General features: G+C 57.7%; 2 protein-coding genes across 5 annotated transcripts; one reads left to right on the top strand and one right to left on the bottom strand.

Moving 5' to 3' along the window:
• Positions 1–1,541: 1,541 nt before the first annotated feature.
• Positions 1,542–4,424, top strand: AVPR2 (arginine vasopressin receptor 2). The gene is made up of 4 exons (XM_081041773.1): positions 1,542–1,868; positions 2,402–2,445; positions 2,808–3,692; positions 3,864–4,424. Exons 1-4 carry the CDS (start codon positions 1,789–1,791, stop codon positions 4,067–4,069), a joined length of 1,215 nt encoding a protein of 404 aa, XP_080897899.1. The 5' UTR covers positions 1,542–1,788; the 3' UTR covers positions 4,070–4,424.
• A 304-nt stretch (positions 4,425–4,728) lies between these two features.
• ARHGAP4 (Rho GTPase activating protein 4) lies at positions 4,729–22,731 on the bottom strand. 4 transcript variants are annotated; one of them, XM_081042796.1, is made up of 22 exons: positions 20,616–20,738; positions 16,652–16,859; positions 16,414–16,576; positions 16,149–16,211; positions 15,655–15,861; positions 14,763–14,891; positions 14,465–14,686; positions 10,249–10,350; positions 9,916–10,107; positions 9,739–9,823; positions 9,543–9,570; positions 9,188–9,290; positions 8,560–8,620; positions 8,400–8,477; positions 8,184–8,318; positions 7,975–8,080; positions 7,646–7,879; positions 7,477–7,559; positions 7,215–7,398; positions 6,931–7,023; positions 6,502–6,595; positions 4,729–5,354 (listed from the first exon to the last, which is right to left on the bottom strand). In XM_081042796.1, the coding sequence occupies exons 1-22, from the start codon at positions 20,680–20,682 to the stop codon at positions 5,121–5,123; spliced, it is 2,871 nt and encodes a 956-aa protein (XP_080898922.1). In that variant the 5' UTR covers positions 20,683–20,738; the 3' UTR covers positions 4,729–5,120. The 4 variants fall into 4 exon arrangements, with proteins under 4 accessions (XP_080898922.1, XP_080898923.1, XP_080898921.1 ...); XM_081042797.1 differs by having other exon boundaries at positions 4,731–5,354; positions 7,486–7,559; positions 20,616–20,772; XM_081042795.1 differs by lacking the exon at positions 20,616–20,738 and adding an exon at positions 22,631–22,731 and having other exon boundaries at positions 4,731–5,354; positions 7,215–7,559.
• Between the last annotated feature and the right edge of the window lie 619 nt (positions 22,732–23,350).

Genomic DNA, 23,350 nt, shown 5'->3' with positions numbered 1-23,350 from the left:
AAACTACGGAGGAGGGGGGGCCTTCCCCAAGACTTTTCCCTGAGCTCAAAAACAGGAAACAAGGAGTGCACAGAACAGAGATGGCCACGGGCCTGGCCTCAGGGCTCAGGGGCCCCACCCTGCACCAGCTCTCCGCTGGGATCGAGCCCTAAAAGTCCTCTGGTCAGGCGGGGAAACTCAAAGGACTTGATTGTCCGTTTCCCCCACGAGGCTGGCTCCACTCCTTGACCGGCCCCAGGAGCTTCCCTCCCTAGCTTCCAGGGCTGCCCTCCGGAGGCTCATCACCTGCCCGGTCCACGTCTTTGCCCATCTGATCACCAGCTGCTTTCAATCACTGGCAAAGCGGGGACGTGTGTTCCTCTGTAGTGTGCGGTGTGCGTGTGTGTGCAGTGGGTGCTGTGTGTGTGGCACGCGGAGGTATAGTGTGTCCGCGGTGTGTTGCTGTATGCTACATGTGCGGTGTGCAGGGTGGGGGTGTGGTGTGTGAGACACCCAGCCCCACGTCTCCTGCTGCTTTGGGAAGGAGTCTCTCTTGGCCTTGGTTGGACTTGGGCCTGGTCAGTGTGGGGCTGGTCTGGTCTCTAGCTTTGCAGGTCAACAGAGAAGATGGACCAAAGGAAAAAAAAAGGGATGATCTCGGCCCACAGTCTGGCCCTTGGTGGCGCGCAGGCCCCTGCCTTGGGCTGGGCTGGGCCTGCCTAGGCTGAATGAGGCCAGAGCCTGTGGCAAGGGCAGGGGAGGGGTGGAAAGAGGGTGTCTGGGATGGAGGGGAAAACAATGGGGTGGAGGTTGGGGTGGGTCTTGGAGCCTGATGAGGGGAGAGGAGGTAGGGAGGGCCCAGCCCTGAAGTCCTCGGTGGGGAAGCTCCTTTCTTAGGCCCTCTACACACAGTGCAAGGAACTTCAGTGTGTGCGTTTATGTCAAGTGTGTGTGCCTTTGTAGGTGTATGGCTGTTTCATAAATGTGAGGCTAAGTGTGGGTGACGGGTGAAGAGGGAGAGCTGGAATGTGCATGAGTGAAGGAGCTCGGAAGCCCCCACCTCCTAGGACAGGTAGCAGCAGGTGGGGGAGGAGGAAGAGGGCGGAGGTGTCCTTGGCTCCCACAGGGCCTTGGGGAGGAAACTGAATCTCTCAGGGCAAGTTAAACCCGGGCTTGATCCCGCCCCACCCCCTCCCTTCCTGTCCTTCATCTCCGGCAGGCCCTAATTGATGAGAGGGAGGGGCCTTCGTGGGCCTGGGAGGGGCTATCCCTCTGTGTTAGTGGGGATTCCAGGAGCACTCACCCCCTCCTCACCCCAGCTCAAAGAGGGACAGAAGGAGCCTGCTTTGGGAAAGAGGAGCCAAGCTTTGTCAACAAAAAAAGCGGTGTGGTCCTGAGCCAGTCCCACTCATCTTTGGTCTCAGTTTACCCACTTATAAAATGGAGACGCTGGAACTAAGTGATTTCCCAGAGCCCTGGCAGACCAGGCATTCTAAATAGGTGGGCCCTGTGGGGGTGGAGGCAGGCAGGGGCGGGGAGAGGGGCAGGATAGCCAGCCGGGCAGTTGCAGCTGTGCCGAAACGAGGACCAGCTGATATGGGCTCAGGGCCCTCAGGAGTGCAACGGGGCTGAAGGAGTCTTGGGGACAGACCTGGGAGGTGCTGGGGGCAGGAAGGGAAGCAGAGGAGGCCAGGAGCCTACTTCCCTGTGCCACAGGCCGGAGGCCAGGGGAGGCGCTTGGGGGAGGGAGGGAGGAAGTCCCCTCCAGGCCAGGTCACTCCCAGAGGCTGGGTTGGGGCGGGGCGGGCGATGGAGAGCAGATCTGAGCTCCTAGGACACCTTCAAGCCCGCTGCTGCCCAGCTTCCCAGGAACCCGGGAGCCCGGCCAGGTAAGGGATTGCTTGGGGGGCATGCTGGCCCCTCCCGCCCAGTCCCCAGCCCTCCCATGGTCCCTCTCTTGGCCTCTGTCAGGGCAGGGGGGGTCTATATGTTTGCCTTGGGTCTCGTGGGCTGCCTAGGTGGGTCCTAGGCTCATCTTGCCCATCTGTCTGATTGTCCCTCTCTCTGTACCTTCCCCTGCCCAGTCCTGGAAGGAGCACAGCAGGGCCCTGAGGCCCATGCGTGGCTCAGTGGGGCCAGATCTCACCATGTTTGATCGGGCTGAGGGTGTACCCCCAGCTCCTGCTCGCTAGAAAACTCACGCACGCACACACAAACCTCAAAGCCTGATCGCTGGAAAGCACACATATACGCACGTATATACATACAGTTGCATGCACAGGCTGGAAACCCCCCCACCCCACCGTGCACACAGACAATGCCACTCGGGCATCTCTCTAAGGGCCTCTGTCCCTAGACTCTGGGCAGCAGCGGGGCTGGCCCTTCCGATGGGAGGTTGAGCTTACTGTCCTGTCTCCACCAGGCGCTCAGAACACCTGCCCCAGCTCATGGCTTCTTCCACCTCCGGTAAGGTTCTAGCCCCTCCCCATACCCATGCTTGGCCCCTACCCAAACCCCCACCGGGATGAGCCCGGTGGGCTGAGTGGGGTTGGATGAAGCCGTGAAGCCCCCTTTTCAGAGACTTCTTTCACCCTCCTCTCCAGGATGCCCACGGGGCAAGGGGAGCACGTGGCGGTACATACTGGGGGCTGGGGCTACCCTTCCCTCCCTACCACTTGAGGTGGGGGGGCCGATGTGTGCTCTGCTGGCTGGAGGGAAGCAGAGGGCCCAGGCCACTGGCTCGGCCTGTCCAGTTGGAACCTCCTTGGGCTCTGGCCCCCCTGCAGAGCACGCTCCCTAACTTGCCCTCTCCCCCCATCCCTGCCCAGCTGTTCCCTGGCCCCTCTCTCAGTCTCTGCCGCCTGGCAACAGCAGCGAGAAGAAGCCTGTGGACCCCCGGGACCCGCTCCTAGCCCAGGCGGAGCTGGCCCTGCTCTCCACAGTCTTTGTGGCCGTGGCCCTGAGCAATGGCTTGGTGCTTGGGGCCGTGGCACGGCGCGGCCGGCGGGGCCGCTGGGCACCTATGCACGTCTTCATCTGCCACTTGTGCCTGGCCGACCTGGCTGTGGCTCTGTTCCAAGTGCTGCCGCAGCTGGCCTGGGATGCCACCGACCGCTTCCATGGGCCTGACGCCCTGTGCCGGGCCGTCAAGTACCTGCAGATGGTGGGCATGTATGCCTCCTCCTACATGATCCTGGCCATGACGTTGGACCGCCACCGTGCCATCTGCCGCCCTATGCTGGCGTACCGCCATGGAGGTGGAGCTCACTGGAACCGGCCGGTGCTGGTAGCCTGGGCCTTCTCGCTCCTTCTCAGCCTGCCCCAGCTATTCATCTTTGCCCAGCGTGACGTGGGAGATGGCAGCGGGGTTTTCGACTGCTGGGCCCACTTCGCCGAACCCTGGGGCCTCCGTGCCTACGTCACGTGGATTGCCCTAATGGTATTTGTGGCCCCTGCCCTGGGCATCGCCGTGTGTCAGGTGCTTATCTTCCGGGAGATTCATGCCAGCCTGCTACCAGGGCCAGCAGAGAGGGCTGGGGCGCGCAGAGGGGGGCGCCGGACAGGCAGTCCCGGAGAGGGAGCCCGAGTGTCGGCAGCCATGGCCAAAACTGTGAGGATGACGCTGGTGATTGTGATTGTCTACGTGCTGTGCTGGGCGCCCTTCTTCCTCGTGCAGCTGTGGGCAGCGTGGGACCCGAAGGCGCCTCGGGAAGGTAAGTGTGGCTACGGCTAGGGCTACGGGGAGCACCTGGGCTTGGCCGCACATGCACCTCCGCACCCCCACATACATATCCAGCCATGGGCTCACTAGCCCCTAGCAGGCACTTGGGGTCACACCCTGCCCAGGCACCCTCGGCCCCAGCCCTGCTCCTCCACCCGCACAGGGCCCCCCTTCGTGCTGCTCATGCTGCTGGCCAGCCTCAACAGCTGTACCAACCCCTGGATCTACGCGTCCTTCAGCAGCAGTGTATCCTCAGAGCTGCGCGGCCTGCTCTGCTGTGCCCGGAGGCGTGCCCCACCTAGCCTGGGACCCCAAGAGGAGTCCTGTGCCACTGCCAGTTCCTTCCTGGCCAAGGACACTTCCTCCTGAGAAGCCAGGGGGGCGCCTTCCCTTCCAGAAGCTCCTCCAAGCTCAGCTGCCTGCCTGGGGCTGGCCCTGGGAGCCGCTGGGAGAGGGCCTTCCCCTACTGGGAATTGGCTCTGGATTATGGGGGGAGGAGTGCAAAGGTCAGCTCCTTGGCACTGGGTATGGGGAGAGGCTGCAGGAGCATGGCGGTGACCAAGCTTCCACCTAGTCAGTGCCTGCCAGTGACATGGAGGTCCCAGGAAGCCCAGGAGGAAGGAGAGGGGAATGAGACCAGAGGACTTCCGTTTCTCCATCTCTGTAGTTCCCCTCTGCCCTCCCTTCTCAATCTCTCCCTAATAAAGGTTTCAGCTCATTTTCCACCCGGTGAGTGTCCTTGGATCAAGGTAGCTGTGGGTGTCAGGGTGGCACGGAAAGACACTCCCAGACCCTCTCACACCCACAGACACGGGCGTGGTGCTGGAACCCATGACATAGGTGACTGTCCCCAACCCAGGCAGCCCTGAGCCAAGGCCCCCTCCCCCTCCCTGCAGAAGCTGTTCCAGCCACAGAACCTTCCATCTTTGCTGAGAGCCCTGTCATCTGGCCTCGAGCAGTGAGGGAACCGGGGGTTGGCCCTATACCCACCTGCCCAGTCCCCCAAGGCAAGAGAACTGGCTCACGTCGTGGAGTTAATGCACAAGTCTTTATGAATGGCTGCCAATACCTGCCAACCTCCGCCAGCCCCCCACCCTCAGCTGAGGCAGAGATGGGCCTGGTGACTGGTTTGTCTGCTCATCTGAGCAAGGGTACCCATCACCCAACAGCCACTGACGCGCCCTTACAGCAAAGCCGGGGAGGGGCCTGCCCCCAGCCTCCTTCCTCAGCTGCCTCCCAAAGTGGCCTAAGCCAGGGCTGGGGGCAGGCAGGGGCATATTTGGGCAGCTATGTCCTCCTCTCTGCAGAGGGTCAAGGGCAGATGCTCAGTGCTTGCTGGACAGGGCCAGGGAGAAGCAAAGGGCCTGGGGAGGGTGGCTGCCGGGGGTGAGGTGGGGCCTGCAGAGAAGCCAGCAGCACCTCACTGTGACTTGAAGGGAGAGTCCAGGCCTTGGGGGTGCGATGCTGAGGGTGAGGCCGGGGCCCCAGGGCCTCGGGAGATGCCTTTGTTCTTGCCGAGGCGACTGCAACCTGGAGGCTTTGGGCTGCGGGACCCAGGGCTGGGGGAGCCGGTGGACGCTGGCCCGAGGCCCTGGCGGACAGCGGTCTTTCCCAAGAGCTCCTTAAAGACCGAATCCATAGTCTGTGCCACAGCCTGGCAGAGGTGAGAAAGGGAGGGCGTGTGGGGGGACTGTCCCCCATCCCCAGCCACTGCCCCCACCCTCAGGTCAGTGTGTTACCAACCAACCCAGGAAGGAGGCCCTCCTACCCTCTACTGCCCAAGCCTCCACCAGAACTCCCCTCTCCAAAAGCGAAGTGCTCAGTCACCACCCTGTCACCAGGCCTTGCCTCTCCGTGGGCCTGAGCTGCTGCCCTTCCTCCCTTGCCTGCTTTCCCTCCTGCCGCTTTTGGTGTGGCTGTGGAGGCCTCTTTTGGGGATAGTAATCTTGAGCCCAGCCATGAAATGGGGGAATCTCTGGCTGGGCCCCGGCCCCCTCTCCTCATGCTTGCTGTCTCCCTGGCTGAGATCACAGCCACCTCCCATGACCTCCAAGGCTACCAGTGTGCACGACCTCCCAGGTGAGCGTCCACTTGCACCTCTCCTGGCCCCACCTGCTGCCTGCCTAGTCTGGGGTCTCTGCCCCTACGAGCTGGCGACCCTGCTCAGCCCATTCCCCAGGCTCCCAGGCCTGGCTGCTGGAGCAGCCTGGGTGTGCGGTAACACCCAGGATACCGCATGCTCTTGAGCTCTCTACTTGGGCTCAGACTCTCCCAGTGCCCAGCTGGGAGCAGCGAGCACCCATCAGGTGGGCATGCTGCGCCCATTGGGCATCCCCAGGCTACACCCCTTGCTGGGGCCGCATGCAGCACCCACGGCCTCCCCCTGTGAGAACCAGCTGTTCCACCCAGCTCCCCAGCCAGCCACCCCCTCCAGCCTCTCTTCCATCTGTCCCTTTCATACTCCCTGGCCCACCGAGCTCCTGCCATGTCACCACCTGGCACCTAGCCTGGCTCTAGATGCCATCCTTGAAGTCTGTGGGGTAGCCCGTCTCCCATACCACTCACCACGTCCAGCTCAAGAACCAACCACGAAGCCCAAATGTAGGAGCCACCACATCCTCACCTCTGCCCCTGGGCCCATCCTTCCCAGCCTGCCCCTCCCTGGGTTGGACTCAGCCTGTCTGAGGCCAGGAAGGGCAGACTCAGACCTCGAGAAGGAAGAATTCGGTTCATCAGGAGGGCGGAGACACCCCCCGGGAGAGACCCCCCCCACCTACCACTCAGCCAGTCCCGGCTCTCACCTTATCCACCTCCACGTGTCGCTCTGGGGAGGTTGGGACCAAGCAGTGCGGTCTGTGCCCAGAAGGGCCTCCGGGAGGGGTGCATGGCTCTGGCCTGCAGGGCACAGACAGTGAGTCTGGTGGGGACCCCGGGAAGTCCCTTCACTAAATTGGCAGTGGCTCCTCCTCTCCCAGGGCGTGGCCAAGGGAAAGAAGACAGCGAGGCTGACCCAGCGGGCCCATTCTGTTCTTTGGCGTCCCTCTCCTGGACAGCTCTCCCTACACGGGCCCCCTCTCCATGTGCCCCAAACCTCACCCCAACCCCCTCCGGCCTGGCCTGGTGCCTGCTGCCTGGGACAGGACTGGCCCCCAGAGCAGTGCTCAGGTTGGGGTGGGCAAGCGAGGCCACCAGAAGGGGTCTTTCCGAGGGGCCAAAGCCTCCTTGCTCACCGTTGGACGAACTCCATAGCCAGGAGGCCCTCTGTACTGCTCAGCGGGTCTCCTGCAGCCTGTGGTCCCTGGCCCAGTGAGGGTTTCTCTGCCCTGGGGTCAGAAAGACAGCCTGTTTAAGGCGCTAGGGGCCAGCGGGCTCTGTGCCTCGGTGCTGGCCAGAAGTGGTCAGAAACACGCACAAAGCGTCTAGACACTGGGGCTTGCGGTGGGGGAAGGGCCGGGACCTGGCTGGAAGGGAAGCTGTAAAGAGCCTCCTGGTAGTGTAGGGCACACGCACTCACCCCCCAGGCAGTGTGATGTACTTGTGGGGAATGAGTCCCCGAGTGCCAGCACACTCGCCCCGCCACCAGTCGCCTGAGGCCCGCTCGTGCAGCCGCAGCACATCCCCGCGCTGGAAGGTCAGCTCCTGGGCCGTGCGGCCCGTGTAGGAAAAGCAGGCCACGGCCTCCAGGACCCCCTCCAGGACTGGGGAGAAGAGCAGGTCTGAGTGGGGGGATGGAGTGGGCACCCAGGGAGGGGACAGAGTGGGGTCCTCCTTCCTACCCCCTTCACCATCCTCCTGGGCCAGGGTCCCAGCTTCCAGTTCCGGCTCATTCTCCCCTACCAGGCCTTCCAGCTGGGCATCCCTGAGGTCCAGAGCAGAGAGGCAGATGAGTGGTTGAGGGGGCTCCCCTCTGTTGGACCCCCCGCCCCCACAGCACAAAGAGCATACCCCAGACAGCTGGCGGAAGGCGGTGCCATGCACTTCTCATAGACGGGGCCCGGCAGCAGCGTCAGGGGCGGGAAAACCCGTGCGGGCTGCATGATGAGTGTCTGCACCAACTGGTTCACCCGGCCCTGCAAGGCCACCGGGTCCTGCCCAGCGGGCACAGGCAGCAGTGTTGGCCCGAAGCACACCGCCAGGTTGTAGGGGTCCATCATGTTCTCATCACTGTACTGGGCCAGGCTGGGGGCACATGCAGGTCACAAGCAGGGAGCTCCCTGCCCAGTGTCCCCTGCACCCCCCCCCATCAGCCGCCCTCGCCCCTGAGAGGCACTCACTGGTTGAGGAACATGAAGAGGTAACGCAGGACCACCAGCACTGGTTCCGGCAGCCGGAGCAGAAGGGGGCTCACAAGCTCCACACGCTCTTCAATGGCCTCCAGCTCTGTGGCCACGGCCACCACCCCGGAGAGAAGTACATGAGTGCGCTTCTGGCCACTGGGGAGCGGCCTTTCCCACCGGCCGCCTCAGGCCCCGCCCAGCCTCACCCGCAGAAGCCAGAAGCTCCCCGAACAGGTCCGGGGGGAAGAGCGGGGGATCCAGGCTCCGGAAGTAGAGCTTCAGCACCCCTGCCACTGAGTCCAGGTCATGGGATGTGCAGCCTTCCACCAGTGGGTCCTCCCCTAAGGATGACACAGGGGACAAGGCCTATCAAACCTGCTCTACTTAGCTGCCCACCCCCACCCTGCACTGCCTGCCCCCACCTCTCTCGAAAGCTTCTCGGATTTCTGAGACCCGGGGCTGGGCACCCGACACTCGGAAGATGCCCTCGTGCTGCAGGCCTGCGGGAAGACAAAGAGCCAGTGGGCAGCACGTCACCTCCCACCCCTCTAGACGGTGCCGGGCACTGGGGGTCAGGCTTACCGTTGAGGTTAATGAAGCGGATACAGCTGTCCACCACCAAGGGCACGGCCTGGCCTGAGCTCTGGGGACAAAGAGAGTGTTCACTTCACTCTGGACATGGCAAGTCCCGCCTTATCATTCGCTCGTTTCTATTTTCTCTTTGCAATGCATTATGGTGGTTGGCAACCAGGCCCGGCGCGTGGCTGGCAAGATTCACTCCCAGGGGTCTGATGTCCCTGGTGCCATTTTAGGCAGAGCCTTACATTTTACTTGCTGTTTATAGCTGGCATGTGAAAATGTAATCCAATTCTGTATGATGACCTTAAATCAAGTAGCATCGCAAAACTCCAATTTGTTCACTGAAGTAGTCTGTTGACTCTTTTCAATGTTTACACACATAATCACATCATGCAAATAATAGCTGCTGCCCGAGGCTTTCGGTAGATGCCTGTTACTAGTTAACGATGTTCCCTTTGATCAGTGGAGGCCTGGCAAAGGCCCACCTGGGAAGGTGGGGTGACCGGTAGTTTGCAACGGAAGATACTGGGGTCATAGGCAGCGTGGCCACAGGCGTGGCCTGGGGCTGGAGAGAGACCAGAATGCAGCGGGAGGGCCTGCACTTAGCTGGAGCGTAAGGTAAAGCAAGTACCTGGATAAACTTCTCCATGTCTCCCCCGAAGAGTTTCTGGTTATACTGGGAGCTGGGGCGAGGGTGGCGGCTCTTCTGGAATTTTCTCTGTGTGTACTGCATCCTGTGGTGAATGCGAGCTGGCTCCAAGGGTTGTGGGCATGGAAAATCGGATGCCCTACCCCCAGTGCAACCCACCAGGGCCCTGGAACTTGTGAGTTATTCTAGAACCCACTGGGCAAGGTGGGAACTTGAGGCCACAGAGGAATGAGAACTAGAGTTGGGCCCGAAGGAGAGGGGAAGTTGAGACATCACAGCTTGGCCCCTGTAGAACCCTACCTCCTCGAAACAAAGCAGCCCCTCAGGAAGGACTCACCAAGATACCTCCCGCTTCTCTTTGTCACCTGGTGAACAGAAAACATTGGTCCTTTCTGTGCACCCCAACCAATGTCTCTGGGCAGAGAGGAGCATGGGCCAGCTGGCATTCCCGGGCAGGAGAGCCGAGGGCAGGTACTGCTCCTGGCTCTGGGGGTTAGGTGGAAGGGAACAAGGGGGGCAGGAGTGGGGCCCACCTCGCTGAATGGCCTCCTGCAGTTTCTCGTGCTTGGCCTGTAGCTTGGCAAGGACGCTCCGTCCACTCAGATACTCCTGGAGCTTCTGGGAAGCCCCCCAAAGAGACCTAAGTTTTAGTCCCGGCTCTGGGCTCTCCCTGTGCCACAGCACTGCCCCCCCAGCCCAACCCTCCCCACCATGATATAGAAGGTCTCAGTCTCCTGCTGCTGGCCCCGCCTCCGGCCAGCCTGCCGAGCACCCGGGTCTGAGCTGGTGGACTTGAGGGATTCGGTAGAGGGACAGGCTTGGAAGGAATCGAGCATGTCCCCGTCTTCCAATGCCACCACCTCCAGCAAGGCCTGCAGTGTGGCCTTCAGCGTCTTATTCACCTGGGGAAGAGGACAGGAAGAAGTCGGGGACAGATGAAAGACAAGAAGTCCAAGTCTGAAAGAAGGGGGAGGGGAGGCCACGGCCACCTCGCTCCATGTCTCCAACTCCCTGTTCCCCTCCCCAAGCCAGGCCACTCATACTTCCTCTGTCTCAATGGTCTGTCGGTCCAGGCGGCTCTGGATATTCTGGGCTCTGGGCAGAATCTCATCCCGCAGCTCCATCTCAACCTGGATGTCAGACACCTGCGGAGGGCAGTGTCCAAGGGAGTGAGAGCCGAGCCTGGGGACAGACAGCTCAGACGTGGGAGTGGGGCTGGGCATGAGGGAACTGAGCACATTTCTCCTGCCTGATGTACAGGACCGCTACCCATGGTTCTGAAGGATGGCAAGGGCATCTCCCCAAGAGAAAGGAGCACAGCCATGCACAGCGAGACCTGGGCACGGACACTCATGGCGGCACACTCCTAACAGTCCAAAGGCAGCAGAACCCAAGTGAATGGATACGCAAGCATGGTACACACGCACAATGGAATAGTATTCAGCCACAAAAAGGAATGGAGTCCTGACTGATCCATGCTACATTGTGGGTGAACCTTAAAGACATTCTGTTGAGTGAAAAAAAGCCAGAGACAAAAGGCCACGTAGCATATGAGTCCATTTACATAAAATGTCCGGAAGAGGCAAATACACAGAGACAGAAAGTAGATTGGGTGCTGGGGGCTGAGAGGGATGGGGAGTGACTGCTTAATAGGTCCAGGGTTTCTTTTTCAGGTGAATATGTTTTGGAATTAGATAGTGGTGATCGTTGCACAACTCTGTGAATATTCTAGACGCCACTGAATTGTACACTTTAAGTGGACGAATTGCATGGTATATAAATAATACCACGGTAAGGCGGTTTATTATTTTTAAATGGTCAGGGGAGCTGGGGTCTGAGAGGGAGGGCCCAGCCCGACCTCTCCTAAAGAGAGCAGAGGGAAGAAAAATTGCTCAGTTTAATCAGGCAGAAATAGATTCCCAGGGGCAGCGTGGAGGATGGGAGGAGGGAGCTTTAGGAAGTGAAGAATTTCTCTCTTTTGAACATGGAAGCATCCAGGGAACTCAGACACCAAGTTAACATTGAGAGTCAGGACTTCACTTATCCACGGCAGGCTAAACATGTCCTGCTCCCTCCTCCCCCCAAGCCTACCGTGAAGGGATGCATGAAGGCATGTCACAGGGACACTGGGCAGAGGCGAGGACACAATGGCCCATGAGAGATGTCAACAGACATGTGGAAGATGGAGACTGGTGTGTCTTACTCAACAAAGCCCAGACAGAATCCAAAGTGGGCCCTTAAAGCCGGAAAAGCTCAAAAGATCGAAGCAGTGGGTGCCTCCCAGGTGCAGGGGGCACAGAAACCAGGACTAGTGGAACGTCTATCTGGAAACAGTACTGCGGTTCTTCAAAAAAATTACACATAGACTTGTCAGATGATCCGGCAATTCCACTCCCAGCTGTGTACCCAAAAGAATTGGAAGGAGGGTCTCAAACAGATATGTGCACACTCATGTTCAGAGCAGCAGTACTCACAATAGTCAAAAGGTGGAAGCAATCCAAGTGTCCATGGACAGAGGAATGGATGAACAAAATGTGGTCTCTCCATACAGTAGAATATTATTCAGCCTTAAAAAGGAAGGACATTCTGATACACGTTCCACATGGATGGACCCTGAGGACATGATGCTAAGTGAAATAAGCCAGTCACAAAAGGACAAAAAGTACATGATTCCACTTGTATGAGGTCAAACTCATGGAAACAGAAAGTAGGATGGTTGGTGTCAGGGGCTCAGGGAGAGGGAATGAGGGCGTTAAGTGTCTAATGGGGACAGAGTTGCAGTTTGGGAAGAAGAAAAAGTTCTGGAGATGGATGGTGGTAGCGGTTACTGTGGTTAAATGCCACTGAACTGTATACTTCAAATGTTTCAAATGGTAAACCTTATGTATATTTGACCACAACAATAAAAGTCTATCCTAGGGAGCACTGACATTAGAAGACCCACTCCCTCCAAACCCACACAATTGGCAGAAAACTAGAGATTTACTCTCTGGAAAGGATAAATCAGAGGGATTCTGAACTCAGGAACACTAGTGATGGCTGAAGGAGGGGACGAAACCCCCTACTGATAAGAAAGAGCAAAGCAGCTGCCGCCATCTGGGGCCGGCCAGGGGCTCACAGCTGGTCTTGGTGCTGTCCCACTGAACATAAGGAGTGTCACTGAGCATCAACATCAGACAAAGCCCCTTTGTGACCATGATGGTGACGACAAAAACAAGACCACCATGTCATCACGCCTGATTGCAGACAAAAATGAGAATGTTGTCAAAGCCACAAAAATCAGCAAACCTCCCTCGGTCCCAGCTCATATAAGTGACTGCTACTTCCTCACCGATGACAGCTCTAGCCTCCCTTAATCCCCCACCCTGCCTTCCAGATGAGTCTTATTAAGACACGCAGTCAGAGTTACCCCCTGCTTCCTGACAGCACCCAAGCCAGAGTCAAGTCCCTTTCTAAAACCCTCCAATCCCAGCCTAAATTCTAGAGTTTTTTCTAGCACCCGCTTCCTGAGACGCACCCCTCTGGTTCCCCACAGTGGTGGTCCCTCTCGCAGCAGTGCTGTGAGTCCCCTTCCCAGCCACCCTGTCGGGAAGCACATGGCTGACCAGCTCTGCTCACACACAGTACATACCTAACCCCTCTCAGTGACTCCTCTTAAATACGAACTAATGGCCAAGCCCACCATGTCAACAAATCTCTAAAATGGAAGACATAGATCAAAGCAAGCTTTTTTTAAAAAAAAAAAAAACCTGTGAGGAAACAGAGAAAATGTGAGGAACAGAGAAACATGTCAAGAAAACAAAATACATATTTTAGAAGGATTTGAGAAGATAATGTATCCATGAAACAAGAACAAAGGGTTATTTTAACCAGTAATTTGGAACACAAAACCGAGCTCTCAGAAACAAAGAAATACGAAAGTAAATTTTAAAATTAAAACTCAACCAGGGATTAGAAGAGATACCTGAAGAAATCGTTAAGAAAGCAGAATTAAAAGGCATAGCGATGGGAAATTCAGGAAAGAGAAAATATAAGAAAATTAGAGAATCAACCCGTGAGGTCCAATATTTAATGACAAGAATTCTTGAAAGAAAAAAAAAAAAAGAATTCTTGAAAGAAAAACTGAGAAAAAATTGTCAAAGAAATAACATGAGCCCCAAACCTAAGAACACAGCTTTCCAGACTGACAGGGCACACTGGCTGCCCATCACTGTGAGGGATAAAAGGTCCCCAAAGTACAGCATCATACAATTTTACAAGGGGAAAGAGACGACCCTGAAAGCCTGACAAAGAAAAACTACAGGTCACATACCAAGGTTCAGAAATAGAAATGGCGTTGGACTTCTCACCTACATTACCGAGAGGAAAATGATTTTCTACCTTGAATTCTATACCAAGCTAAAATACCAATCAATTTCAAAACTACAGACATTTTCAGACATGCTCTGGCACAGGGGTTGTGCACAGACTGCCTGGTGTGGGGGAACAGGACCGAGAGGACTATTACAGGGAGATGATGGTGGGGCAGAGCCCTGGTCATCCATGGAAGGAAGTCGGTAGAGAGTAGGGAAAGTTGAAAAGCAACTAGCAGGCTAACGCACAGAGGGAAACTCTAGAAGCAGCGGCTAGAAGAATGGGAAGTGGCTGTTTCTGGGGAGTGGGAATTGGGAACCGAAAGGGTGAGTCAGAGAACAGCTATGTGACACTGTAAGCCTTGAGAGGACTAACTTTTTCAACTGTTACTTTGGTCCAAATACAGATTAAATAAGTAAAAGCTCCACGCAATCCCAGCCCATGCGCAATGCCCATGAGGGTAAACTGGTAAAGGGAAAAAGCATCTGAGACGCACGGAGAAACATGCCTAGTTGTATTTTACTGCTTGTACGGCTTATTCCCGCCCCTAAGTTTGCATTATGAAATGTCTGCGACATGCACAACAATCGGAAGAAGCTGTATGCCCACCTACTACCTGGCTTGATACTGGTGATGTTTTTGCTGTGTTTGCAGTTACAGGGGCTGTTCATTTGCTGGCTCACCTGCTGTGAGCTGCGGAAGTTTGCTTCACATGCAAGTGCGGAGACCTCATTTGCCTCGAGCCCATTGAATGGGGCTCTGAGAAATGAGCTGCATTCAGGACTTTCAACTCCTTGGCAAAATGGCATTCATTCAACTTACCTACCATGAAAATGAAGAGCAGACAACACAGAGCCATTGGCGTCAGCACGGGGAACAGTCAGGGGCAGGGGCAGTGATGCTCACCTCATCCCCCTCGTGGGGCTGGTAGTCAAAACGAAGCGGGGGACAGAAGGCAACTGCATGCACCTCTAGCACCTTGGCCTTGTCGCCTGGAGGGTCTAGGGCCTCCACCGCCTCCTCCAGGCTGCCCAGGCCCTGCATTTGGGAGGCTTGGGTGCGGCTCTCGGCAGCCGCGTAGCTGCGGAGCACCCGCCCCAGGGCCAAGTGGAAGCCTGTGTCACAGCACTGCGGAGGAAGCAAAGACACGGCTCAGGTGCGCCCCAGTGCACTCGGCACCCCGGCCCGGACCCCCAGCACTCACGTCCATGAGGTCCAAGACATCATGCAAGTAGTAGTTGCTGACAGCAGCGTTGACACTGGCCAGGCTGAGCAGGTACTCGTTGCGCGCTTTCGTGCACTTCAGTTTGTGCTCCAAGAACTTGGCCTGCCGCTGCTCAAGACCACACAGGCACACCAGGGTCATCGACCTGGGCCAGGCGGCCGGCCCCCATCTCTGGCTTTCTATGGAACCCTCACCCCCACACCCCCACATCCTCTCCCCCCTCTTCTCCCCATGTGGACAGCTTTGCCCTGAAGTCCCACAGGCCCCTCAAACAGCAGGGCCCAGAAGTCTCAACGTGCTCGCCCATCCCACCCCACCCTGCTGTGCATAAACCCTCCTGTCTCAGGATGGCAACCCTGGCTGCCACTCAGCTCCTCCCGGCTGGACATCGACATACTGGTATTTCTGCCACCCTCAACCTCCTCCTCCTCTCTTCAGGGTCCACCTCAAATGCTCTTCAGCCCTGCACGTCACCCGGTCACCCATTCCCCGTGTCTTCTGGCCCCTCTGAAACCTCACAGGATTGTGTGAGGCAAGGAGGGTGGGTGGAAAGGCCCCAGGCTTGAGAGCGCCAAAGCTATGTTCACCCCCGCTGGGCTGGGGAGACAGCTAGGAGCACGGGAGATGCTCACTGTCCTCCTGACCTCTCTGTCTATCATCCCAACTTGGGGAGCCCTCCAGGGCCATCAGGGCTGACCAGGCCCAGGCCCTCCCTTACAGCCTTGCTGGACATCTGTGCTCTCCCCTCCTCAGCCCTCCCTTCTCCCTCTGTGCACCACCTTCCAGCAGGCCACGTGAAGGCCAGGGACTCGCAGGGACAAAGGACAGGAGACAGAGCCTTCAGAGACACACAGGTGCCCTCCAGGCCCACCTTTTGCACCAGCCGCGATCCCTTCTTGAGAGAGGTCTTGCGGAGGGGCCCTGCCTCGGTGGTGCTGGTGGCGGTGGCGGCAGCGGTGGCGGTGGTGGCAGCAGCGGCACTCCGGCCTGTCCGCTTTTCTTCTTGCCGCTCGGCTTCCCGGAGCTTGGCCTCAGCACTCATGCTCTCTGTGTGGTACACCTGGTATGTCTTCTTGACCTGCAGGGAGGCCCAAGGCCAGGCAGCCCTGCTTAAGGTGACGGCCACAACCAGCCCTCTCCCTCCTCCTCCTAGCCCATCTGGGACTCAGACCTCAGAGCTAGGTGATCCCATGTGAGAACTTAGCCCACCCTCCCTGTGCCCAGGGCAGGGACAAAGGGCCGTGCTTGTAGTCCGTAAATCCCAGGTCTCTTCCGGGTACCCGATCTTCCCGCTTGAGCCTGGCTTGGGGAGGTGTGATGTCATGGCCTCCCCTCTGATCGCGGAGTGCCCTGCCCCATTCTCACCGTCTGAAGCTCTGACACCACCTCCAGTAGCTCCTCCTGCAGCTGTTGCTCCAGATCCTTACTCTGGGGAGGAGGGGGAATGTGACCACATCACTGCTGTCCTGGGGTGGCCACCACACCTCAGCTCAGCACTCAAGGCTCAGCTCTATCCAGCCGCCCCTGAGCCCTCCCAGCCCTGATGCCTCTGGATCGAGCACCCACAGGCTGCCCTCGCTAGGTGCAGAGGGCATCATCACACTTCCCGTGCCCAGGGCAAGGGCCATACCTTCTTGACAATGCGTCCTACATCCTCCGCAATGTGGCTCAGGCGCTGAGCCAGTGGCCCGGCCAGGACCTCACTGAGGGCTGCGCTCTCCCGGCTCTGCTGCCGTGTCTGCTGCAGCAACACGGCCCAGCAGTGCAAGGACGACAGGAGGGACGGCTCCTTCCTGAGGGCAGAAGGGCAGTCAGACCAGGATCAGGGCCTTGGGCCCTGCCATGGCCATCGGTCAATGCGGACCTACCGGAAGCTTTGGTGCTCCCGGCTGCTGCCCCCCAGGCGGCCTCCTCGGCTGGAGAAGCGCTCGGCCAGCTTGTCCAGGCCACGGGAGTACTCCAGCTCCACGTCAGCGCGGCGCCGCATGAACTCAGCCAGCTCCTGCAGCAGCTCCCGCCGCAGCTCACCCTGCAACTCCAGGCAGCGCAGTTGCTCGCTCAGCTGCCAGCGCATCTCTGTGGGGAAACCGTGGCTCAGGCCCGGGCAGCAGGCCGTCCTGTCTGCCCTGAAGGTTAGGGCTGGGGCTGAGGAGGACGAAGGAGGCCGGCCCCTAGGGAGGAGTTCCAGGTTCAGCTGTCCAAGTGGGCTCAGGACAGGCCTGAGGAAAGGGACCTCTGGGTTGAGGCTAACGGGAATCAGTCACACCCAAATGGTTGATGCTGAAAGGAAAGGCTGTTCCACGGAGAGAGGAGAGCTGTGCAAAGGCACAGGGGTGAGAGGGAGCATGGCAGATCCAGGAGGGTTGCAGCCGGTTCTGACTGACCGGGAGAACACAGAGCTGCCCCAGCCCCATCTTGCCCTGTCCCTAGCCAGGCGCCTCTCACTTGGGCTTCCCATCACGCCTCAGTTCCTGGAAAGCCCCTGCATTACTTCCCCTGCCACTTCCTGCCCTTCGTGTGCCCAGGACTCCAGGCACAGCAGCCTCCCTGCAAACAGACACATAGGACTGCTCAAGGGCAAGGCTGTCGTGGCACTCTGCCAAACCTACAGTGAACTTGAGGCAAAAGGGCAGCCCCATGGTGATGGCCGGCGGCCAGGGAGAGCTGGTCAGGGCTGAGAAGTGAAAGGAGCGAGGAAGCTGGCCTGTTTTTCTATACCCAGTTCTCACTGTGGATCACCCACCTCCAGGGCACCCCAAGCCCCACCTCCCAGCAGATAGAGCCACACCCAGGGCCCCCACACTGCTGGCTTTTGACACCTTACCACTGACTTGATTGGGCAACACTGCTTTCCCCACACAGACCTAAAGCAAAGAACCGCCTGAATGACAAGCTTAAGCAACACACTGCCAACACTTCTGCCACCCACTGGTTGCCCAGGTGGGCACTGGGGATCCTGGGTAAACAAGGTACTGTCTTGGCTTCTGTCAAGCCGGTCACCCACTTACTAATCTCTGCCCACATGCCTAGGGAGGGACATTAATTGATGTCTTCATTCAGCAGAATGTTGATTATGTACCCAGTCTGTGCCAGGCACGTTCTAGACACAGAGACACAGTGGCAAAGAGGCTTGACCAAATGCCTGCCCGCATGGAGCTGAGATGGGAATGGGGGGACAGCCAGTGACTCCCCAGGGACTGCGGGGCCTCAGCAGGTTCTGCCTGCCTGGCATCTCCATCTCCTCCTCTGATGGCCCTTTGGAGAACACCCCCTTCCTATTATCAGCCCATGTCCCTCTGCCTGACTTCAGGTGCCCACACCTCAAACTTTCACTAGAATTACTGAACAGGGGTTCTGTTTCCACCAAGGGATCAAGCTTGGAGAATGGAAGCCTGGGGAAGGGGCTGAAGGTGGGGGGCTTCCTGACAGTGAAATCAATGCAGACCAGGGCAGAGCCAAGCAAGACAAGTGTCCTTATATCAACTGAGGCCAAGCTCCATGTGGAGCAAGTTCTACAGCACTTGCAATCAGGAAAGCCTTCACTGAATCAGGGTAACACTTTTTTGGATAAAAGTAAATTTCATTTCATTTCAAGAAATGTCTGAGACCTTCCAGCTCACCTCACCTTCCGCTGGTGTTTGCCCCAACCTCCCGGGGCAACAGCTCCCTGGGGAAAACTGCACAGTGCTGAATGGACCAGCCCGCCAAATTTTCATTTATTCTTCAGGGCAGCCATGCCCCCCAGTCAGGATCTGGACATGTGCAGCAACTGATGTCACGTAGGAGACTTGTGAATTAGCGCCATCTGAACACAGTGAGTTGGTGCCTAGCCCCAGCCCCTAGGCTGTGTCCCTGCCCACCTCTCAGGTCTCAGCTCAAATGCAGTTATCAGGGAACCCTTCCCTGAACCTCTCCCCAAACTAGGACTTGCCTTCTTCCCACCCTCTTTCCTGACATTGTGCTTTCCCTTTATAGGGGTCAGCATCAAAATTGAAAATAATTGTGTGATGGCTTATTTACTAGATGTCTCCCCAACTAGACCTGTGAGCCATAGGAGGGCATGGACTGGCTCTGTTTTGCTCGGCGCTGTATTCCCAGGGCTCAGGACAGAATAGATGCACGCTAAACATCTGTCACAAGGAAGGATGGACTCCACTATGCTGGGGCCCCACCAGCACTTCCTGTGAGCAAGGCCTAGGTCTCACTTCTGCTGACAAGCAAAGCAGAAGAGAAGATGGCCTCCCAAGCACGACTATGCTGACCTTTCAGAATTTAGGCTGTCAAGTCAGTGATCCTTTTTTCTAGCATGATAGGAAGTTTCTTTTGGCGGTGGTGGGGGTGGGGAGCAGGGAACATAAGCTAAAATCATTGGACACCCAGAGCAGGTAAGGACCGTCTTAAAGACAGCCTCATTCAAACCCACAATTTTTCAATGCGCATTAATTGACCCATATTTGCTGACTGAAGAGTCTCCCAAGTTCTTCAGCCTCAGGACATTTTGGGGAAGAAGGATGGGGATCGTTATCTCCATCTGAGAAATGATGAAGGCAAGGCTTGGAGAGCTCGCTCACCCTGCATTGTTGCCTCCAGCTGGCTCTGGGCGGCAGGCCGCTTCTCTCGGGTGGGGAGGATTCAGACATACTTTGGGGTAAATTGCTTGCATTGATAATCACGTTGGAATCTGCATCTCTGGGCTGGAAGGAACTTCAAGGGTTATTTCATTCTACCTGCTAGGAGTTGTAGTGCTGTGTGACCAAGTCACTGCTCCTCTCTGAACTCGAGTTTCCTCCGTCGGTAAAACGGAGCGATTGAGAATGATATGTGGAAGGGGTGTCCAAACTTTTTTCAACGTTTTTTACCAAGGGCCATACGCGGTAAAATACACAAACAGCTGGGCCACTCACTCGAGGTGAAGTACATATTTCCTCACTGGTTTATTTAAGTAAACTAAATATATTTTTGGAATTTGCTGCGGGCCAATTAACAATGGATTGCGGGCCACAGTTGGCCTGCGCGGGCTGCAGTTTGGACACTCCTGATATATGGGGTCACACATCTAAAGACACAGGGAAACTTTATGGCCCCAAACTGCTGGTTCTTGGATGCTGCCTTCTTTCCTTTGCAAGAGTTACCATGCCCTGAATAAGACCGAAGAAGCTGTTGACTAAGAATTTGCAAAGCTGATTTGCATGCGATTTGCACAGTGTTTTTATCAGTACCCCAAAAATTCTATTCTTCAGAAGCTTTGAGGCTGGCCCTGTTGAAACTCTCAGGCCAAGATTCACTGCGCCACCTTGACCCCGAGGCAGTGGCCTCAGCTCTGAGCTACCTTAGTGCCCAAGGGAGGGCAAAGGGGCTGGGCTCCAGGGACTGAAGTGGAAGTGGTTCAAGGACAAAGCCATCACTAATCCATCCACCTAGGCACCTAGATGCCCTCACCCGGACCCCCTCAGCAAAGTCAAGGTGATCGCTTTCATTCTGGCTAGGATGCCACTTTCTGGGGGGGGCCCTTGGTGCATCCGGAGGCCCCTTTCCCTCCTCCGGCTCCTTGGGTGAGGTGCAGGGAAAACCAAGGAGGGCAGTGAGACCCAAAGAAGGGAGGGAGGGAGCGAGGGAGGGAGGGAGAGAGGAAGGGGGGACAGCTGGCGGTTGAGGCCAAAAGGGCTGAGAAGTGGGCAAGGGGCTCAGGCTCACTCACCCAATGCCCCTTTACGAAGGTAGCGGGCCCTGGACCAGAGGTGGGACTTTTGGGGCTCCCCAAAAGTCTCCCCAAAAGACTCCGTTCGGAGTCTCCACAGGGAACCTGGCCGGGAGCTCCCATCGCCCTCTCACCTTTTACTTGAGTCTCATAGTCCGCCTGCAGCCCCCGTTCCCGGCGTAACTTCCCGTGTGCGGCCATGGGGGCCGTGCGGCCACGCCGTCGAGCCCGGCTGCTTCCACCGGGCCGCGAGCGGGCCGGGCGCTGGGACCTGGGGCTCTGCAGCCCGCACCCTGCGCCGGCCCCGCCCCCGCCCCGCCCCCAGTGCTCTCCGGGGCGGGGCGGCCCAGGCCTGGCGCTGCCCGCGAGGGGGCTCCTGTGAGGGTCCCATTGCCCCACTCTTTGCCTCCCTTCCCTCTGGACGCTGGGCTGCCCCTGGAGTGCCCTGTGCCCAAAGCTCTGCTGCCAAGAGGCCAGGGCCGGTGTCAGAGCCCCAAGTGCCCAGCAAGCCGGCACACTCTGGCTGCTGTATCCCCACCTCCGACAGGCTGTCTGGCCAGCACTGCTAGACAGCACCCTTCACGTAATGGCCATTGGCCTTCAATGGGCGGTGACACCGTAGCTGCTACAGGCATTGAACTCCCCTGGGTCACCTGCTTTTCCCCAGACCCCCAGGACATCAGATGGGGCCCATCCTTCCCAAGTCACAGCCCTGAGAGTCAAGTGCAAGGAGCCTGAAGAACGGGGTGGAAAGTTCCCAGGGTGGGTGGATAGGAAGGTCAGCACCAAAGACCAGAACCTCAGCAGTTGTTGCCTCCAGACCCCTTGTGAGGGGGAGAGCAGTGTTCAGCTAAGGTTCCCCTTCTTCACCCCATAGGGAGGAACAAGCGTCGTTTCCCCATAGGTGGTTACCACTTCCTGCTACAGGAAGACACTCTTCTGCCTCCTTTCCCCTGCAGCTTGCACCTGCCCTGTCCTAGGCCTGGGGGTGGGGGGACACCCTTTCTCCTGCCCCCTCAGAGCAAGGCCTTAGCAAGTCTGGGGGCAAATTTGGGGGTCTCCTTTATCCACGGGTACTGTCATTTCCCTCCACCACTCTCTACCAACTCAAAGGCACAGGGCAACAGTTTTTCTCCAGTAAACTGGGAAGGCAGGATGCAGGCGGCAGGTGACCAGCCAGCTTACACGACTGTCTTCAGTTAGGTGGGAGGGAAATCCCTAGGGTCTAGATGGTGGGAGAGGGGGGAAGTAGTTAGGTTCTGGGCTTGTGCCCGGGGAAGGCAGGCCTGTAGGCACTAGTGCAAGAGGTCCAGGCCTCTGTGTGCATGGATGTCAAAGTCAGGCTCTATGCACATGTGAGCACACGTGACTTTAACCTGCAGCTCTTCAAGAGGGAGAGGAGGTTATGCAGGTACTTCCTGCCTTTCAACTATAAGCAACTCTCTTGCCCAGAAGGGGAAAACATACCTTCTCAGCTCACTGCCCCCCACCCAGTACCAAAGCCCCTCTCTAAGATGCCATGCGTCCCTGGGGCCTGGGGCTGGAAGGCCTGGGAGCTGGCTATCCCCCAGCAGGTCCAAGACCTGGGTTACCGGTAGCTGGTGTCGGTTGTGCCACTGTTTGATTCCTCCAGCAAGGTGGGTGAGCCTCCTGCCCCTTCCGGCAGCACCCAAGGGTGCACCCATCCCCAAACCTGCTCCCGTTGTCAGGAACCCATGCCCCTCATCAGCTAACCCCAACACACTTTGCCTCCTACCCTCCATCTGAGCCTTGATGGAGGGTAGGAGGCTCAGATGACTGGTCCTCCAGAGTCTGGCACAGGACTTGAGCCCACAGCAAAATGCTGCGGAACTGGCCTTAGCCCCTACTTTTATTGTATTAAAAAAATTTTTTGTTTAAGGAGGGCACAGCTCACAGTGGCCCATGCGGGCAATGAACCCGCAATCTTAGTGTTATCAGCACCACGTTCTAACCAACTGAGCTAACCGGCCACCCAAGCCCCTACTTTTAAAGACTCCTCTGTCCTTTACTGACTTCAGAAATTCTGACTTCAGAAATATTGAAGTGATGCCCCATTCAGCCACTGTTTTAAAACCTCAAATAATTAGCCCTGGCTTTTAGGACACTTGTTTGGCATTTAGGGCCTTACCGCTTGCTCTGTCCTCAGCTCCATTGTCCCCAAAGAATCCAAAATCTCATTATCCCGCAGGAGAGGACCAGATCTGTGGGACCTTGCTAAATCTGTTGCCGAGTGGAGTGTACATTTGGTCCTGAGGGGTGATGGCAGGGCTGACGTGCTCAGGTCTGCTGTGTGGATGATGGACCAAAAGGGAGATGAGATCAACGGGGAGGCTGTTGCCGTCCACATCAGGGCAAGAATAGGTGAGAGCATAAACTGGCCAGTGGGGCCCCTCTTACTTTTCTTCAAGTCAGCTTCCCAGAAGTGACCTCTGGGGATTTCAGAGGTCAATGTTATGCACCTCTGAGTATAGGTTCAACCCCTGGGGAGACGTCCCTGGAGGGTCCCCTGAACCCACTCCCATTCGCAAGGCGAGAGGGTAAGGGAGCCTGCTTTCCCTCGCTCAGCCTTCCAGCCTAGGCTAGGCTCCTGGGCACAGAAGCAGCCCTTCCCAGAGGCGGGTGCTGCAGAGGCGGGGGAAGTGCTGGGCCCCGAGGACCAGGCGTGCCTGCGGCTTCCCCTCCAGTTCCCACCTCCGCCCAGGAAACCCAACCGCCTGGGGGCGGCCAAGCATCAACAGCCCGCCAGGGACACAGGGCAAGGAGGGTAAAGGGCGGGCCCGGTGCCTGTGGGCCCCGCGGGAGAGGAAGGCGGGCGCCCCAAGTCGCCGCTTCAGGCCCCGCGGGCTCC

Source organism: Rhinolophus hipposideros, assembly GCF_964194185.1.
Source record: "Rhinolophus hipposideros genome assembly, chromosome: X".
Classification (NCBI taxonomy): Eukaryota; Metazoa; Chordata; class Mammalia; order Chiroptera; family Rhinolophidae; genus Rhinolophus; species Rhinolophus hipposideros.
Note: the sequence above shows the minus strand (reverse complement) of the source record. Positions and strands in the feature narration are given on the sequence as shown.